This window comes from Adiantum capillus-veneris, chromosome 9, assembly GCF_014529385.1.
Source record: "Adiantum capillus-veneris isolate H3 chromosome 9, ASM1452938v2, whole genome shotgun sequence".
Taxonomy (NCBI): Eukaryota; Viridiplantae; Streptophyta; class Polypodiopsida; order Polypodiales; family Pteridaceae; genus Adiantum; species Adiantum capillus-veneris.
This window is the reverse complement of record NC_140939.1, coordinates 42649577-42669327: the sequence shown is the minus strand read 5'-3', so window position 1 is coordinate 42669327 and position 19751 is coordinate 42649577. Positions and strand designations below refer to the sequence as shown.

Genomic DNA, 19751 nt, shown 5'->3' with positions numbered 1-19751 from the left:
GGGACACCTTATACCTAGCTTCTAGGTGTTTTTGAGGCAAGGAATTATGGAGTTGATGCGCATCGAGTGTCCCCCCTGTCCTCCAACTCACACATCTAGATCTGCAGTTTTTCTCAAGAAGCTCTTGATTTTAAGCATTGTTCAAAAAGTGTTAGAAAGTGTCCAGTTTTGTGAGAAATGTCAAACTCCTTGTGGAATTATAAGTATTGCTCAATTTCAGGTTTCGGGTTGTTTTCTCAACTTCTATACAATTTTTTGTGAACTAATCTGTGTGTGTGTGTGTGTGTGTGTGAGAGAGAGAGAGAGAGAGAGAGAGAGAGAGAGAGAGAGAGAGAGAGAGAGAGAGAGAGACCAATTGATATATGAGTCCCTTTTGAAACTTTCTTCTAGCCATGCAAGAAGTGGAACTGGCAACAACATGGGCGTGTGTGCGCATATGGTTGCACATACATACATGTTATCACATTGGCTCATAGAAAACATAGTTCAGTGCAAACTTCAAGCAATAGTGGTTACTTATGATTTGCAGACATGCACAAAGTGTGCATCCTCAAACACCATTCATCTTTCCTCAAGAAATGAAGAGAAGAACAAGTCTCATTTTTGTGCATTTTTCCCATACTTTCTAAATTGGTCTTTCTATATATAAAGGTTTGATGGTAATGCAGACCAACAGTATTCCAACCGGATCCATTCCCAAAGTGTAGGGCTTCAAGCAGCAGCCGGCTTGGCCCCATAGGGGGATGGAGAGGAGATGAAGAACATCATTATGTAGCATGTGGGTGTGGTGCACAGAGCTTCTATGTGTGGTATACACTGTATGCGACATGCGTGAATAACTCAATATGGCTTCTAGCGGGCAGTCGCCTTGGCCCCATAGGGGGCTGAGTAGGAGAGAGGAGGTGAAGAGCATCATCATGCAACATGTGTGTGCACAAAGCTCCCATATGTGGTATACACTCTATAAACGACAAGCGTGAACACCTTGATAGACTCAAGATCATTTACTACAATACTCAATGTTGTTTGCCAGTGTATTATGGGGTATTGTTCTACTTTCAATGTGCCTTTGAAAGGCATTTATCCAGCTTTAAGGGGCCACTCCCATATAGGACGAAGGGGGGGGGGGGGGGGGGGGGGAGAACCATTTTTTATTTATATATTTTTTGAAGGTTTGTGGTAAAGAAGTCCTAAACCTATCAAAAAGAGTCGAGGGATTTTTTACTGGGATTAAATACTAGATGTAAGATTACTTCAGAGAGAGAGAGAGAGAGAGAGAGAGAGAGAGAGAGAGAGAGAGAGAGAATTTTTATTGATCCAAATAGATATTAAAGATTTACTCGACAAGTCTTGATCTCACGGTATGATGTGTGTGTGTGTGTGTGTGTGAGAGAGAGAGAGAGAGAGAGAGAGAGAGAGAGAGAGAGAGAGAGAATTGTCATCTTCTTGGAGTGATTACAAGGACTATAGCCCACTCTCTCCACTTGTGTGCATATAGACACTCGCACACACCTATGAATATGTGTGTGTGTGTGTGTGTGTGATCCAATGTCCATGTTCTTCTTGGCCACAACAATGCGTGGGTCACACACTAGTCATGATTGAAAAGGCACAATCGTGAGGAATTAGATTCTAGAAGCGGGTCTATTATTGAGACATTGATTAACAAAGAAGGCTCAAGAGTACCTTTAAGATGGTGGTCACACGAGTCATAGTTATCATAAACATTTACAAATAACTATGCCTAAGTCATGGCCACGTGAGGCATCAGTTAGAGATTACTAGAACTATGAAAAAAAAAAGGTCTGCAACTATGTTGATTTTGGCATAGTTGGCACAAGATGCACGGAACAATCTTTAATGAGCCTTCAACATTGGCAAGATTCACTGCCTATAAACAAAGCAGAGGCAACGATGCAGGCACTGTGGATGTGCTCTAAATTGGGGCCATAGCCAATGCATGCTCTCCCTCTCTCCAAACGTGTCGTCTAGCTTCGAAGTGAAGTTTGGACATTTAGCTCCCATTTTTGCAACAGAACGCCCAAATTGTGTTTGTGTGTGGCCATAACGAACGTTGGAGGGCATAGTTGCACCTAAAGAAAAGGTGCTAGATGAGCGACCATAGTCCGTTTTGCTAAGAGCCAGTCCACATGGCGAGCTGGTAGGCAGCTTGTGTGCCATAGGTTGCAAACCATGCAAGTTTTCATGAGCACATCAACAAAGTAGTTGCACACACGTTGTGTACAGGTTGTGAGGGTGCTCTTGCCCATAAGGGTGGAGCGAGGATGCAACCATGTAACACAACAAGTGCCGACAAGGAATAGGCGCTTCTTCATTCTTCATTTGGGAGAAAAAGAACACGACAAAGCTTCATAGGAATAGAACGCCTCGAGTTGCATGTTCAAACCCCACGTCACGTGAATTGGCTTGAAGTTAAATACTGGTAAGTGAAATGTCCCGGTCTTGCGCGTTGAACTTTTTGGCAGGAGAGGGCCAAATAAATGGAGGGCGAACAACCTCAGCGGCTCCTTATCTCCCCCAATGGAAGCTTCTGCTGCTGAAATTCCCGCTGAGCACCGAGAGTGGGTGGAGAGGCTGAGACAAGGTGGCCAAACCCCTCTGTCTCTCCACTCTGCCCCAAACAGCTGGGCCTGCCCGCTCCCCCACGTCTTCTCCGTCCGCAGCGCAGATTACCTCACATCCAAGGCCAAGATCCCAGCTTCCGACTACCTCCTGCAACCCCTCGCCTTCGACTTCCTCCAGGGCCCCTCTCCGATCACCCACATCATGAATCACCCGCACTCGCGTGTCCGCACCGCACTCGAGGCCGCTGTCGCTGTCCGCTGCGACGGCAAATCCCCCCAGCACCAGCCGTTTGTCTGGGCTTTCAACTTCCAGGTGGGCAACAAGACTCACCATAGCGTGGTTTTCTACTTTGTAAGCTTCACCAGCCCTCCCCAAGGTTCCCTCATGCAGACATTTCTTGATGGCGATGATGCCTTCCGCAACGCGCGCCTCAAAGTCCTGACTCACTACCCCGGGGCACCATGGCTTGTGCAAGTGGTGCTGGGAAAGATGTCTGTGGGTATGGTGGGCAAACTTGTAAAATGCACCTACACAAGGGAGCAGCACTACATAGAAGTTGATGCAGATATGGGGTCGTCGATTTTAACCCGCACGGCTGTAAATCTCACATTCGGTCTGGCACCGCTCATCGTGGCGGATATGGGCTTTGTGCTGGAGGGCATCCATCCAAATGAGCTTCCGGAGAGGATTTTGGGGGCAATGAGGCTTGTCAAGCTCAAGCCCTCCTCTGCAACTCATGTGGACTAAATGAATTAATGCTCCTCCCATATGAACACCTAATGGGAGACACCATTGCATTGATCTTATGAAGTGATGTCACTACTATCTTCCCCCATACTATCCAACCATTTGTGAGTCGCTTGCACCAACTCCTCTCAATATTTCTCAAGTTTTTTAATAAGATATTTGCTCATTAATAGGGAATTCTCCCATTATAATCTCAATATTTGTCTAGTTTTTTTAGAAGATCTTTTTGCTCATTTATAGAGAATTCTCCCATTATAGATAACAAACAAGGAGGTCCATGTCCGTACTCCATGCAAGGAATGATTTTTCTGGCCATCCCTCTTCTTGATGCCCGTTGACCTTTCTCCTTCTCCACCCGACTCTCTCCTGCTGAGTAAACTCTAGACTCCCCCAGGGGGGAGCCCGCCATGTCTCTGCATGAAGCATTAGTCAATGGTATGCTTGTGCTTTCCCCATGGGCACCTCTATAGCTATGGAAGGCTCTATACCTGCTATACAGGGGATCATCAATCGTAATCAGACGCAGCTAAGCCCTAATGCTGTCCATGGAGGTCTTCAAGGAGGTCCAGTTCTCACACAGTCTATGCCTGCTCATACAAGAAGCTCTCCAGAAGATTCTGTCCGCCCTTTCATGAGGGGAAATGCTCTACACCCTCAACAGTTCTTATTGAACTTCAATCAGGCGCCCCATTTGTCCTATGCTGATGCCATCAGAGGCCACGCAGAAAGGTATGACAATCCATTCTACCGTCCAGCTGAGGAAGGTATGGGGTTTATGCCTTCTATTGTGATTAACAATGACTAGAAGGGGAAGATTCCTGCTGGCATGCATTTTCCCTTTGCCTCTAGAACTATGGAAGCCGCTAAAGGTGGTCTGTCTTCTTCTCCCATAAAAGCTCCATCTCCTGTTGTCTCTGACTCAGAACATCATCATCCTGCTCATGTAGAAACCAGCACTGAACCTGTATGTGAAAATGAGGATTGTGTCACCGTTAGCAAGAAGGATTTGGACTCTTGGCATAATCAGCTTGTGGACAAGGTTGTGATAGGTCTGTGTCATGGCCCCAGACCGTCCCTCTGAGTGCTCAAAAATTGGGTAGTTATTAATTGGGAAAACAAAAAGGCCTTTTCCCTGCAGATTCAATACTTACCCAATAATTATTATCTGTTTTTCTCTGAAGATGCTAATAGCGCTCTGCAGGTCATAACTGAAGGATAGAGGCTCATTCGTAATACTCTAATTTCCTTTCTTAAGTGGTATAAGGGTTTTAACCCTAGAGGTGATAAGCCTACTAAAGCACCTGTTTGGGTCGATTTCCCTGACCTGCCAGTTGAATACTACTCTTGGTTAAGAAAAAATGGTTCTTATGTGGGTAAGGTCCTTGGACAGAAGGCTAGAGGGGGAATTAACTCTAAGTGGGACCCTCAACTTCTGATAGAAGTAGATCTATGCAAAGCTCCTAAGGTGTTGGTCCCTATCAAAGATTGTGAAGGCTGCCTACTGCATGAACAGAGGGTACTGTATAGAAATATCCCTAACTCTTGCTTCCACTGTTTTCAACAGGGTCATCTTATCAAAGATTGTCCTATCTTGGCTCAATCCAAAGTACCAAATCATTCTACTAAGGAGCACAAACCCACTCCTCAAAAGGCCTTTCAACCTATTAACAAGAGATCCAATAATAGGATGCAAAGGAGGAGAGGGGGTAATGCTACTAACTCTAACTACCTTGATGTATTGCTGGAAGATGTTTTTGATCCCTGTTCTGCCCAAGTGCACTCTGATGCTGATGGGGAAGGAAAGCCCTCACAGGTGAAGGAAGATGGGACTCATTCTCCCAAAAGCCCCCAACCCTCTCAGGTCCCTCTTGTCAGCCCTAAAGACAATGCAAGAGGTCTCTCTGAATCACAGAGTGAAGCTGATGAATTTATACAGAGTACACAAATAATAGATAAGGTGGATTATTTGGAAATGCTTCAGTTTGCTAAGGAGCTTGAAGCCAAAGACAGAATTTCAAATGGCTACCTTGGCAAACTCTCCAACTCCCTCAGTGGACATTGTCATGACTCAAGACGAGGAAGAGTCTCTATCCAATCTGTAGATAGTCAAAAGCAAGAGAAAGGTGGAGAAATCCAATGATCCCAATAGGGTTTCTGTATCTATGGTAAAACCTAACAAAAGCAGTAAGAAATGATGTTTCCTAATCTTTCTGGTTTTTGCTTCAATTGTAAAGGGTTATCACACCTTGCAAGAGCTGTGGTTATCGGAAAGTGGATGCAGGATTTGTCACTTTATCCTGACTACATTTGTCTACACGAAGTCAAACTCAAACGCAAAGAGCTAGAGTTCAATATGAACAGAATAGGCTTTGGTTTCCAATGGTATGCCACTAATCATTTTGCAGGTAGAGGAGGTGCTGTCATAGGCCTATCTTGCAAATGGGCTAATTTGGGTTCAAATGTGCAATACTCCAATAAAGGTTTTTGGGTGGCTATCATTTTGGCTGATCCTATCAACTATACAATAGTTAGTGTCTATGCTCCCAACTCTTTGACAGAAAGATCCCAGTGCTGGCAAGAATTGAACACTCTGTCAAAGAATGTGATACTGACAGGGGACTTTAACATGGTAGAGCAAATTGTTGACAGATAAAGGTCTTTGGGTCAGGTAATCTCTGGTAATGAAAAAATACACTGGTCTGATTTGATTGATTCCCTGAACTTACTAGATGTATCTGAGGATGTTGGCTTTACTTGGAACAACAAACAGGCTGGGGAATGCTACAAGTCAGCCAGGCCTGACAAAGTGTACATGTCTGCAAATGTGTTACAGGATCATTAGTTAGTTCAATGCAAGTCTGATGATGCTTCCATATTCTTACCTGGTCATAAGCCTGAACTGTTTGAGCTAATGAAATCTGAGAGCAATTTTAAGTCCGGTTGGCCCCACCTAGACTATGCTATGTTTGACATAGACTGCATTAAACATAAAGTGCAAGTCATCATGAAGGTGTCGTTTGCTATCTACTCCTCTCCTGCCAAGGCTTGGGAGTTAGCTGCTAAGGATATACAGAGAGTCTTGACCAAGTACAAGAAAATAGCTAAGGACATTAGGGCTCATAGAGGATGATGATATCTAAGGAAATTCTTCAACTTGAAGAATCTCTCTCCTGTGCTGACCCTCCCTCTCTTAGGCTCTTGGATCTTAGAGTGTCACTCAAGCAGGAAGAGCTCCTTGATGCTAACAGTGCCCTGGCTTTCACGCGAGAATTCTAGGTAGGTAAAATAGACAAGACCACCAAAAGTATGTATAATATGTTGAAAAAAAAAAATCTAAGGATTTCATAACTTTGTTGAAAGGTAGTGATGGAAATCCTGCTAAGAATCACAAAGAAAATGTTTCTACAGTCCATGAGTTCTTTGCTAATATTTTCTCTGGTCTTGCTAAGAGAAATAAAGAGATTCAGGAGGCTAGGAATTTTATAGCCCAGTCCAAAAAGAAGACTGTTGCTCTGCATCAGGCACACTTCTTGGACCAACCCATCTCTCTAGAGGAAGTCAAAGAAACTATTAGCAACCTGTAGACTGAAAAAACCCCAGGAAGTGATGGACTTCCTAATGAATTCTACATCAAGTTCAAAGAGTTTATAGCACCTTATCTGATCTTACTCTGGCAAGAAGTTGTTAGATTGGAAGCTTTTCTTGCTTTTGTCAACACTGGAGTTGTCAAACTCATCCATAAAAAATGAGAGGGAGAATCTTAGCAATTGGAGACCTACTACCTGTCTGACTTCTATATATAAAGTTTTTTCCCTGTCCTTAGCTAGGAGACTCAGCCCTCTCGTGACTAGCTTCATTCTTCAGGAACAAAAGGGTTTTTATCAAAGGATGATTCATATTAGGTGCTATCATCACCCTTTGGGAGGGCATGGAACATGCTATGGAAAATGATCAAGGCTTCTTCTTTTTCGAAGTTGATTTTGACAAGCCCTATGATAGAATGGAATGGGAGTTTATATTGCAATCACTTTTTGATATGGGTCTAGGCAAAAGGTTTATTAAATTTCTTAATGTGCTTTTTGGAAATGCTTATGCCGGAATTTCAGTAAATGGGGAATCAACAGATTTCATAAGATTGATGAGATCAATAAGGCATGGTTGTCCTCTTGCACCTTTGCTATTTGCCATAACTTCAGATTCTTTGGGATGGATTGTAAAGAGAAGAATGCAGGAAGAAGGATTGAAGGGTATTCAAATTGCTGGTTCCTCAAATGATCTCTGTCTACAGATGTTTGTTGATGACGCTAATGCCCTTACTAATGTAGATTCTGAATCGGCAGAAGTATTCATGGATTTGTCTAAACACATTTTGTCTTTCCAATGGTTTTCAAATCAATCACCAAAAAACTAGATTCAAAGCCTCTAATGGGATTATACCCCCTTCTGTCAATGCAGCTGTATGTAATCTGATACCAGATGGGCAGATTTTCAGATTATTAGGAATACCCATGGGATTCAAAGTCACTATGGGTCAAAGGTGGGATTGGATTATGGCAAAGTTCAAAAGGAAGATATTTATGTGGCAAGCTCTTCAACCTTCTCTTGCCTCCATAACTTTTGTACTGAATAAATTTTTGCTTCCTTTTGTAATTTATTTCATATCTTGTTGGAAGCCCACATGTGCCCAACTTAATCAAATAACTTCCCTGGCTAGAAGATTTCTTTGGGCAGGAACAAAAGATATCAACGAAATACCTAAGGTAGCTTGGAGCACATGCTGCCTTCACAAATCTAGAGGAGGGCTAGGCATTCTGGATATGAATAGAATGGTTGTGAAGATGGCAGCTGTTGGGATTAAAGCCCAAGTGGCCTCTTATACGAATATGGCCGGCCGCCCGCCTAACTCACTTATCACTAACTCTTTGTATATACTCACTTATATTTTTGTGGATAATAAGGTTTTGGGAGATAACCCTTCAAAACGACTTCTCTGCGTGCTGTGTAAGCTCTCTGTGTATCTGTGTGTGTGTGTGTGTGTGTCGATCCACGCTCCGCTCCGCAACTTCAATTGGTATCAGAGCGAGGTGCAAAGCGTCTTTTGCGTAATCACGCGCGCGCACTTTTCAGGCAGATTCTGGATTCGGAGCTTGAAAATTCACACTCGACGTTCCGAGAGTATTTCCAGCAGGTGACTTGAGGTTTTACCCCCCTTTCGAAGCCGTTTATGTCCTCAAAATTTTATTCTGAGCACTACATCAGAAGATAGGTTTCAGCCACCGCAAAGAAATCTGTCTTGTGTAGATTGGCAAGCAGGAGGTGGTCGGCATCAATATCGGCATCGACATACATCACTCATTCGTCTTCAAAGCATCATCTATAAACCAGGTATACATATATATCATCAGATATATATATTGCAGTCTGCATTGCTACTTCTTGTGCTTGCTAGGTTCCAGAGGAGGTGTGATCATACGACGGCTTGACACCACTGGCATGTATTGCAGATTGATGTACTGTGATTGTGGGTCTGCTAGTTGTGAGTCACGCTAGCAGACAGACCGTCGCAACGGTCATAGGATAGTGATTGGTCTATTGTAGGATGTATGTTAGTTCTGGGCAGCTTGTTGAGCCATTTGTGAGGGTCGTGTGTGAGGTTTTTTGAAGCCAAGCACTGGGGGCTGGGTTACCCAGTGTGAGGTGGATTAGGTTGCTGGAGTTCCCCTCTACACGCATCCTCTTCGACATCTTTTATTCCTAGGATGTATGACTTTGTGTAGACACTGGATTGCATCTTATGCGTCAGGCCGTTGAGGCATTATTCAGGGTTCAGTCTTGAGATAGATACAGGTTCTGTGATCGCCCATACAAGAGACAGTGTATGCTTACAGGACAACATATTACAGAGATTTTTAGATTTGTCCACTGGTCAGCTATTATGATTGTTTTTTAGCTATCTTTTGGTTCCCAGAGCTCAGTTTACAAGGGAGACTGTCAAAATTTTTCAAAATACTGACAGTTCCTGAGGAAAGGTGTTCAGCTTGTTGTTTATAGCTTGTTTACTGTGTACAGAGGTCAGTTTACAGGGGAAACTTTGCCGGATTTTTTCCAGAAGTAAACAGTTTGGCAGATATGACATCTTCTCAGAGTGAGACTCTTTACAAAATAAAGAAGCTGAATGGCACAAACTTTCCATTCCGGAAGAATCAGATTTGACAGGTTTTGGCGCAGAAAAAACAAGTCAAGCCACTGAAGCTCAAAGGGGAGAGACTAGAAGGTATGGCTGAAGATGAGTGGGAAGAGCTTGACGAATTAGCTTGTTCCACAATCATGCTGACACTGACAGAAAATGTTTACTTCAACGTAGCAGAAGAGACTACAACGTATGGCGTATGGCAAAAGCTATGTGGTATGTACGAGAAACAAAGTGCTGCTTCTCAGATTTACTGGCTCAAGAAATTGGTGGATTTGAAGATGAAGGAAGAGACAGCCATGTCAAATCATCTCAATGAATTTCACACAATTTTCAGCCAGTTAATAGCACAGGAGATAGTCTTTCCAGATTCAGTGAAGGCTACGTTTCTCTTAATCACTTTGCCAGACAGTTGGGATACTTTTCGTACAGCGTTAAGTAATTCTGTCGCGCCAGAAGGTCTTACAAGTGCCAATGTAGAAGGTAGCTTGCTCATAGAGGAAGTGAACAGGAAGAACATTGACAAAGGCAAAAGCAATAGTGCTTTGGTCGTTCGAGGGAGACAACAATTTAAAGAGAAGAAGGGTAAGAAGGCACAAAACCGAAGTAAGTCTCGTGACTCGAAGTCAAAGGATGACATAGAATGCTACCATTGTGGCAAGAAGGGTCACATGAAGCGAGATTGTACGAAGTGGAAACAAGAAAAAGGCAAAACAAAGAGTTTTGAGCAAGATGAAAAGCAGAGTTCAGTGAATATTGAAGAGGTGAATGTCACAGGATCTGGTTCAGACAGTGATTCTGGTATAGCAGCTGGTGACATCTTCCTCACAAGCAGAGGATGGACATGCTATGAGTGATTGGATTATCGACTCAGGGACATCTTTACATGTTTCTCCGCACAAAGAGTGGTTTACATCATATGTGACTACTAAAGATTATGTCAGAATTGGCAACGAGCAGGTTTGTGACATACTTGGAGTGGGAGATGTGCAGTTGAAGTTTCAGAATGGCTTTTCTTTATGGCTCAAGAATGTCAGACATGTTCGAGAAATTCGAAAGAGCTTGATCAATATAGGGAAGTTGGATGATACGGGTTATGTGACAGTTTTTGGGAACAGCGCTTGGAAGATCTCCAAAGGTTCGATGACTGTAGCACATGGCAGAAAGTCAAGAACTCTGTATACTTTACATGTTTCAGAGGTTAAAAACCATGTAATTAATGTGATTGAGCAGCTAAGTGTGTCACTGTGGCATCGTAGGCTGGGACATATGTCAAAAAGAGGAATGGAAATACTTTCTCATTATGGTTATTTGCCTGGTTTTTCATTTCAAGATTTTGAGTTTTGTGAGCATTGTGTTTATGGTAAGCAAACACAGGAACCGCACAGATCAAAGAGGAATCGTAGGGACGAACGGTTAGCTCTTGTGCACAGTGATCTATGCGGACCAATGCCTAGTTTGTCACTAGGGGGAGCAACGTACTTTTGTACATTTATAGATGACTATTCTCGCAAAGTATGGGTTTACTTCTTGAAGCACAAGGATGAGGTGCTCAAGGTCTTTAAGACATTCTTGCAGCTTGTGGAGAATCAGAGTGGTCAGAAGCTGAAGTGCTTGAGAACTGACAATGGTGGAGATTACGTTTCCAAAGCTTTTCAAGACTTTTGTGAATCAAAAGGGATTAAGCGGGAACTTACTACACCATATAATCCTTCATAGAATGGGGTTGCAGAACGTATGAATAGAACCATACAAGAGAAAGTCAGAAGCATGTTGTCAAATGCTGAGTTTCCTGATGGATTTTGGGCGGAAGCTGTGGCTATAGCAGTCCATTTGATCAACAGGTCTCCTAGTAGGGTTCTGGATAAGAGTGCAGTGGCTGAGATGCTATGGACAGGCAAGGCACCTTCATATAAGCATCTCAGAGTCTTTGGTTGTGAAGCTTATAGTCATATTCCTAAGGAGTTCAGAAATAAGTTAGAACCAAAGAGCAAGAAGTGTATATTCCTTGGCTACGGAGAATCGGGCGAGATGGGTTACCGGCTTTGGGATCCTGAGTCCAGAAAACTTATTCGTAGCAATGATGTGCATTTCAATGAAGTCAAGTTTTGCCATAGAAGACAGAGGAGATCAGAAGAGTTTTCTTCAGGGAAGATGGACCTAGTGCTAGCACATCAAGATAGCATGGTCAGACTCAGGAACAGCCTATAGTGGCTAGAGAGGCAGAATCAGTCGTGGTGAGACGTCGTGAGCGTGTCTCCAAACCACCTGATCGTTATGTGCCATCTCTAAATTGTGTCATGCTCACAGATTGCGGAGAACCATCTTGTTACAAGGAAGCATTACAAGTGGTTGACTCGAAAAAATGGCAGTTGGCCATGCAGTCAGAGATGACAGCTTTGCATAAAAACCAGACATGGAAGCTAGTTAAATTACCACAGGGCAAAAAGGCTCTACCTTGTAAATGGGTTTAGAGGTATAAGATCACTGCTCATGATAGTCAGCCAAAGTACAAAGCAAGGCTTGTTGCCAAGGGCTTTAAGCAAGAATGTGCGCTCCTTGCCGCACTGTCGAAGCAAGGGACTTGCCAATACACCGTATGCGAGCCACAAACGGCTCCAAGCACACAACAAGCCTAAACTAGCAAGCTCAAGAAAACAAAGGGTGTGTCACTCACCGCTCTACGCTCGCCTTCGTGGTGGATTCCTCGCCGCGATGAAGAAGAAGCTGCAGTCGTGCCGTGCTCAACCGCTTCGCCGCCGTCGTGCCTTCGTAATGCTCGATCGCACACACACTCTCCCTCTCTCTCTCTCTCACACACACACACACAAGGAGGTGAAGAAGAAGAAGATGGAGATGGAGCAAGAGCACTCTTCAATTGCACAAATGAGAGAATGAGTAAAAATTAGGTTTAGTTGGCTTTTATAGGAGCTCACCCCATTCACACTTGGGCGCCCATGCTTAACCAACTAATCCCTTGAATGTCCAAGTTAAAGTGCGCCTCTCATCGGCGATCACTCTACCTTTCCCTATTGGTCCGACAAGCCCGGTACCTGACTCTACCAAATACATAATACGTGTCCATCGTAGGTGATGGGTGTCCGTGTGCCGTGAGGGTTAACATGCCCCCCTTCCTGATGTAGATTCCGTCCTCGGAAGCTATTGAGTTGAAGCTGGTTCGTCGAGGTGGAAGAGCATTTGAGATGAATGTCCTTAGCCTTCTTCAGTCACTGCAAAATCAAACAACATTGGCACAGTAATTGCATTCTCTTAAAAAGCATATGCAGTTTTAGATAGAAAAATTGATTGGTAAAAGAATTTCAAACAATTTGTTAGCAATGAACATTAAATTGCAATGTAATCAAATGCATAAACAGATGTAAAGGTAAAAAATTAAACAAGTCTGGGGTCGCTAATTTGACGGTCGAAAAGCACTAGAGATCGAATATTAATACCATGGGTAAGCTTCTTAATTTTCTGTGGTCAATTAAGTTGTTTAATCGCGAGAGCCAAGTATTCATGTTCAAGGGCTGACTAGAGGCTATATCCAGAAAACTTTGTAGTTAAGCTACCATAAAAGGAATTTCTCATGAAATCATCGCCTGACTGATTACTTTTTCTTTGACCCCCCAAGGTCTTTTCACAGTGATTCAATTATGATGTGTGTGCTTATTTTGTATGCCTTGGGTTTTTTGCTTTTCAAGGAAAAGCGCCCACACTGGGAACCTCTAGGGCTCTAGTACCATAGGCAATACATGTGAGTGAAGTACCAAATCAAGCCGAGATTTCTCTTCCAGCTTAAAATTTTACATTGTGGCACTTTGATTTTTTGCTTGTTCATTTTCATCATTTAAATTTTGTAACTTTGGGGGGTCATATAACACTGTTACACTCCCCAGGCTCATCACATTAGTAAACTCCCTTTATAATACTTAAGCTAAAGGTCGATAGGGTTAAGCCCACTAGAAAGCCCTAGTACATTTCATACAATGCTGCCTAAATCGGATTAAGAACCTAAGTAACCATTGCTTATTAGGAAGGCATTCCCCATGGTATTAAGAGAAGATTTCTAATACCTAGCTTGGTCAAACTAGCTTAGTCGGACTGCTTGATTTTTACACCTAAACAAGTGATTATGACAAAAGATTACATTGAATTAAATGTTGGATACTAAGCCAATGCGCTGAATATTATGCTACCAATCACAATCAAAGCAGACAAACATAGATGCAAAAAGATAAGGGCAATGCTAATGGACAAGAAACACCTGTTTGTGTCGATGGTCGCGCTTGATTTGAAGGTTCCATGAAGGTCCAAATCCTATCAATAGCAACACGCTCCTGTACACACTAGGAACAAAAGGAATACCTCCAGGAGGCACATCAGTGGGAAAAGAGAACTTTTCTAATCACTCAACTCTAAAACAGAAACACTCCTATCGTACTAATTTTACCTACCCTCCATCACTCAAGTGATGAGGATCAAAGGTGTTTCATGGCATAGGTTTCTGTTTCACTGTACCAGATGTGACATGTGTAGGTCTGAGTCAATGTTTTGACTTTTAATGTGCATACTCGTTTGCTAATTGCTCTTGCTCTTTTTTTTTTTTTTTTTTTGTGAGTATAAAGCTTTATATGTACATTCCCTAAGATCGGAGATTAAGAGGTCAGGGAGAAAGGTTGAGAGGGAAACAAATGAATGATGATTGTCAGCAAACACTCCCCCCTTCCTTGGGTAGATCATACCGTTTGAAATGAGCTTGTCACCCTTTGAAACCAATTGTTCCAGTTGGTAATAGGTGAGGATTTTTGCCAGTAGTTTGTTATTACCCTAGGTGCCTTGTCAAGCTGCAAGGGTGGTAAGGTACTCTCCCAGGATTGAACTTGAAGTGGTTCATCAGGTGATTCTTGAACACTGGGAGGTGTGGATTCTTTTGTAGCTTCATGGAGGTCCACTACTATAGATGGAGGCTGTGTAGAAGCTTTTACCTCTATGGATGTATTACATGAGGAGCTAGAAGCTTCATGGGACTCCCCCCTTCCTGAGCTAGGTGGAACAAATCGTTCTTTCTTTGGTACCCAAACTAGCTCGGGAGCGGTTATGTAGCATTCTGTGATTTTTTTCTTTCCACGATCATTGATTCGTTTTGGAGCTACAGCATTGGGCTCACTTGGGCCAGGTGATAGGTAAGAGCACAATCTACGTTTTGGCACCCAGATTTGATCATTTCCTTGATAGTAGCCTTGGGCTTCCAATAGTCGTTTAGGAATCCAACGCAGCGTTTCTTTACATTTCTTGGAGCGAGTGGTACGTTTCTTACAAGGCTTCTGTTTTTTAGCTCTAGCTATGGTCACTAAAGAAGCTTTAGGGACCCACTTGTATGTTTTCTCTGTTAAATTAGGATGAGTCTTGTCAGAAGCGATACGCATTGCTTGTAGCATATTTAAGGGTACAGGCATTTCATCCCCCTCAGGTGTTACCCAGGTCGTCCCCCTATTTCCCCAAGTGTCTATGGTTGATGCTAGGTGGACCCAATCTACGTTGTCTGATTCCGTCATACCCGGTAACACATCCATGTAAGGAGAATCTTGGCCAATGTCTGTATCCTTCTTACAAGTGTAACAATATTGTAGTGGGGCCGAGTGAACTGTGGTGTCAGAGCGATGATCAATAATGGTTTTACTCCCTAAGGGGTGTACCTTACCAGTCACCAAATCCACTCTAAGGACAGAGTCTTGGAATTGCAAATAGACATGATTTTTAGACCAATCGTGAACCATTTGTGCTTCCCTCATGAATGGTCGTCCTAAAATCATTTCATATGACATAAGGTGTTTAGAGAAATCCATTACAATGAACGTATGTCGTACCTTGTGTCCTAGAACTTTGATCTTAAGATCCTTGAGCATCCCCATAGGTTTGGCTATGGTACCATTTGCCATCTTTACCACAATGTTAGTAACACTGAGGCGGGGTTTTCCATGGATTCCCAACAATCTTTTGTAACGATGCTAACTCCGCACCACCATCAAGAATTCCTTTTATAGTTAATCCCTTGGTAGTGATGGGTGGGTCGCATTAGACTCGTTCGCCTTCAAAATACTGCCCTAATTCGTTAATGGGTACCTCGATCAAGACTCGTGTCCATCTAAGTCAAGTGATTGCACATGATTTTCCTCATCAATCATAATCGAGTCAGGCCTTTGGTTGCACAAACTGCGGTAATCCCGTTCGTAGCTCTCCGTTAAGGAATGCTCGAAGTGCAAGGAATAACTCAGGATCTCATACAGCTTTGCTATGATCGTGGTTCGGACCTCAGAAGACATGAAATCCACTAGTTTGGCAACATTCATTGGCGTTTTACAGGGTGTAGGTCCTTCACTAGGAACTGGTGAGGATGGAATCTCATATCCTCAATGGGATCAGGTATTCCTTCGTTAAACATCCTTTCCAACAAGAAGGGTGTATGCTCACTTTCTGATGTCCCGTCCTCACTCCCTTCTTGGATGATACTAGATATGGCTACGGTCTATGGTTCATGTGGGGTGGATGAACTTGCGTGGGAAACACTGTGTCATGAATTTTGACCTGCATGGGGAAACATGTGTCATGAATTTTGACCTGCATGGGTTCTGGTTCTAGTTTCCTTTAGTCCTCCTCCACTAAACCTCTTAGATGTTTCACCTGCTCAATCTCCTCTACTGGGTTTGGGTACGTCCCAATCTTCTTTTTACGATTCTTCCCTTTTTGCCCCTGCGGTTTATCTTGGGGGTCGTGGATTGGATTTGGAAACACTTGTGGTGTTTTCAGAGGCTCTTTATGGTTTTCTCTTATTCGGTTTTCATTTGGTTCCATGTTACGGTTTTCTTTGTCGGTCTTTCCCTTTGTGGTATTGGTTCTAGTCTCCATTGTCTCGACTGAATCTGAATCATCCTCGAGGTCATTCATATACACGGGTCATCTCCTGTTCCTATGTTTGTTTTGGAACTTGGCTTTGAATTTTCCGTATTCTGCGACTTCTTCCTTCGTGTCTTCTTTTTCTTTGCTTGGATAACTGACGCGGTATCTCTCTCTTCGAGGATATGTCCTGGCCCTTGAAGCATGGACCGTGTAATCGCATAAGCGGGTGCGACGGGTGGCATTGGCGATGTCACACTAGCAATTTCGACCAAATTCAGGGTGTGATTTTAGGTGCATTTGGGTTATAGGGCATTGGGCAATCAAGTGATCTATGCCACAACGATTACATGTGAGTATTGGCATTGCAGACGTGCTCCCTTGATTCATTTGCATCTGTGCAGCATTCTTTTGCAGCCTAATAGGGCACTCCGCTACTCGATGTGGTCCACCACACTCGTAGCATTGAAGAGGTGGCCTCCTAGCCTAGGTGTTGATATTTTGACCTCTGGATGCGAGAGCAGCAGCTTGATAAACCGGCTTGACTTGTCCCCAACAATCTTCCATGTAGTAAATAGGACACTCTTCCAATGTATCAAGTCCGTAGGCAATACTAGTGTCTATTTCCTCCTCACAACCATCTGCATAAGCATTTGATGGATCGCAACCCACTTGGTTCATAGGGGCGACTCTTGGATGTGGGGGCTGCGGTCCTAGCACAGGAGGTGGTAACGGTGTAGCTTGTACAACATTTTGAGGTCTAGGGACCATGTGTTGCGGTAGTTGCTCAACAGGTGGAGTAGGCATCAATACAGGAGCTCGAGGCGCATCCGTGTAGGCTACAGGTGGTCTATTTGCCATCATACGTTTGATCATTAAACAATCCTTAGCTTGGTGACCATACCTACCACATGCGTTGCAAGTTCCATTAAATTTTACTCTAAACGTAGGGCACTCACTAGTGCTATGTGGACCTAAGCAAATGGAACACCATTGTTGCTCCCTTCTTGGATACATGTGACTATTTTGAGGGGGTCGATTATCCTTAAGAGACTCTTGGATTGCCTTGGTGAGGTATGTCAAGAATGTCTCAAATACCTTTGGCTCATTGGCAATGGGCTTTGCAGTCATGGGTTCATACTCAATGGCTTGTGAGCTAGTGGATCTCGTGTCAGTAGACACCCTCATGCCTGCTATCATCAAGTTGTCCTCTAATTGGATTGCATTGGCAGTGACATCTTCCCAGGTTGTGATACCTCTAATCACTAGTCCATTATAGATTCCTTCATTCCTCAACCCTCGAATGAATCGATCAAGCAGTTGGTTATTGTTGAAGCGCTCATTTACAGGGCAGCGAGAGTTTAAGTGCTTTAGACGACTAATGAAGTCCCTTACTGACTCTCCTTCCTTACGTTCGGCCTTCTGTAGCTGAGATGCTACACCCCAAAGCACACCTTCTCGTATGTACTCCTTTAGAAACAACCTTCGAAGGGTAGGGTAGATTGTTTTCTCGTCCACCCTTAGGGTCCTATACCAATCTCCAGCCTTCCCACTTAATGTCAAGCTTAAGGCATTGCACTTATGTAGTTCGTTGCGTTCCCCTAAGGAATCACATACTTGTTCAAACACTTCAATGTGTTTTCTAGCATCTTCATCCCCATTGAATTTTTGCGTGAGTTTGGCAATTTGTACTGCCTTACTTCTAGGCTCTCTATCAGATGCATGACGCATATTTTCCGCGATAGATCGACCTATGGTTTGAGCAAACGCTGCCAAGTCACCTATGTGAGGAGGCAGGGCCGGTGGAGGTACTCTTGGAATCGTATGTGGGAGAGGAACGGGTACCGGTCTTGGCATATGTGTAGATGATGCAGGATATGGAACATAACCGGCATAGGTCCACTCGGATAAGAGCTAGGGAGCGGCACTCGAGGAGCATAAGCAAGTGGTACAATTGGAGGTGTGGGGCCATGTGTGTGTGCATAAGGGGCTAGAGGCACATATGGTCGAGGCCCCATATTAGGTACTACAACACTAGGTAGTGGCACTGCGCTAACCGTAGATGTCATCGATACATTCTCTGTTAGGCTTATCCCTGGAGTGAGCACTGTGTTTTCCTTGATAGAGGGTTGAGCCAAGTTAGGGAAGCTAAAGTTTTCGCTCGGAGGCTCAGATTGCATAGAGACCCCAGGTGAAATGACGTAAGATGGGTCCATGGGGCTCATTAGAGGAGTCTCCATTTGTGATAGAGTAGGCTGTTGAGCCTTGCTCGTATCCAGAAATCTCATGGGGCCAGTTGAGAGCATATTTACCCCTCGGTTTTGCCTTTCTGATTGAATAATGCCATGGATAACATTACAGATCATTTTCTGTTGATCTTCGATGCTCGTGGCACTAGAGGTGGATTGTACAATCTCTATCCATCCTACATGGTAGGCCTGGCCAGAGTGTAGATCCGTCAACACCTCAGTGTGGAGGTCGTATGTCCAATGATCATTAATGAAAAATCCTTCTAGAGTCGACGTGTTAACGGTTTCTTGTGAGGTAGAAGCAATGTTGCTCCCCATGGTTTTACTTGTCACCAACGGTACTCTAGAGGGAACTTCTGAAGGAGGCAGCTCAACAGGGCCTTCTTGGTAAGAAGTTGGTAGGATATCCACATGGACACTCTTTGGGGGTGTGGGGTCCACGTGCGATGTGAAAGGAGATTCCACTTCCCCACCCCCTTCGTGTGCTTCATTTGCATCAGGTTCCGAGCGAGTAGCTCTACCTAATGTTTCCATGAAACGGCTAAACATACTAGTACTAGGCTGTGGAGCTTCGGGAGGTGCATGGCCTTCTCTCTCAGTGTTTTGGGTAGGGTATGCTTCCATGATTTCTGAGTCGGAGGAGGAATCACTAGCGGCTATTTTAGGGTCTTGGGTGGTGCTACCTTGTGTCCCCGCTGAGGGTCTAGAGCTTATCGTGGATGGGTAATGGATGTCCGTATGAACAGAGGCACCCTCAATATGCTCGTGTTCTAGCACCCGCCCAGAGCGTAAGTGCATGTGCTTTTGATACCCTAAGGTGTCAAAAAGCTGCTCTAGGAGGCCTTGTGACTAGTTTTTAGCGTGTTTTTTGTTTGTTTTTTTGCTAGATTTTTTAGAGCGTGTCGTGGAATGGGCCGTGTGATAGCTCGAAACGATCGTATCGGTCAGAGGGTCGTGCCGTGCTTTACAGCCCTCCGTTTGGTCACTCTATGCCCTCGGAATCCCTAAAACTGTCAATTTCCAGTAGGGAACTAGGCCCAAACTAGAAAGTCTAAGGGTGCAAGTGGGAAGAGAAAGGAGGA

General features: G+C 43.8%; 3 protein-coding genes across 4 annotated transcripts; all 3 read left to right on the top strand.

Annotated features, from left to right (window-relative positions):
• The first annotated feature begins 2499 nt into the window (after positions 1-2499).
• On the top strand, positions 2500-8320 carry LOC147450410 (protein ENHANCED DISEASE RESISTANCE 2-like). 2 transcript variants are annotated; one of them, XM_086519644.1, is made up of 2 exons: positions 2500-3437; positions 7789-8320. In XM_086519644.1, exon 1 carries the CDS (start codon positions 2542-2544, stop codon positions 3331-3333), a length of 792 nt encoding a protein of 263 aa, XP_086375770.1. In that variant the 5' UTR covers positions 2500-2541; the 3' UTR covers positions 3334-3437; positions 7789-8320. The 2 variants fall into 2 exon arrangements, with proteins under 2 accessions (XP_086375770.1, XP_086375768.1); XM_086519642.1 differs by lacking the exon at positions 7789-8320 and adding an exon at positions 4898-5036.
• On the top strand, positions 3788-4381 carry LOC147450412 (uncharacterized). Its single transcript, XM_086519645.1, has one exon. The coding sequence runs from the start codon at positions 3788-3790 to the stop codon at positions 4136-4138; it is 351 nt and encodes a 116-aa protein (XP_086375771.1). The 3' UTR covers positions 4139-4381.
• On the top strand, positions 4187-6192 carry LOC147450411 (uncharacterized). Its single transcript, XM_086520461.1, has 2 exons — positions 4187-4372; positions 4553-6192. The coding sequence occupies exons 1-2, from the start codon at positions 4187-4189 to the stop codon at positions 5471-5473; spliced, it is 1107 nt and encodes a 368-aa protein (XP_086376587.1). The 3' UTR covers positions 5474-6192.
• Positions 8321-19751: the final 11431 nt, after the last annotated feature.

What these genes read in the sequence shown, in the direction of transcription:
- LOC147450410 (XM_086519644.1), top strand. Translation starts at nt 2,542, where the DNA reads ATGGAAGCTTCTGCTGCTGAAATTCCCGCTGAGCACCGAGAGTGGGTG.
- LOC147450412 (XM_086519645.1), top strand. Translation starts at nt 3,788, where the DNA reads ATGGGCACCTCTATAGCTATGGAAGGCTCTATACCTGCTATACAGGGG.
- LOC147450411 (XM_086520461.1), top strand. Translation starts at nt 4,187, where the DNA reads ATGGAAGCCGCTAAAGGTGGTCTGTCTTCTTCTCCCATAAAAGCTCCA. An exon ending in ATAATCAGCTTGTGGACAAG is followed by an intron (nt 4,373 to 4,552) that starts GTTGTGATAGGT and finishes ACTGAAGGATAG; the next exon opens with AGGCTCATTCGTAATACTCT.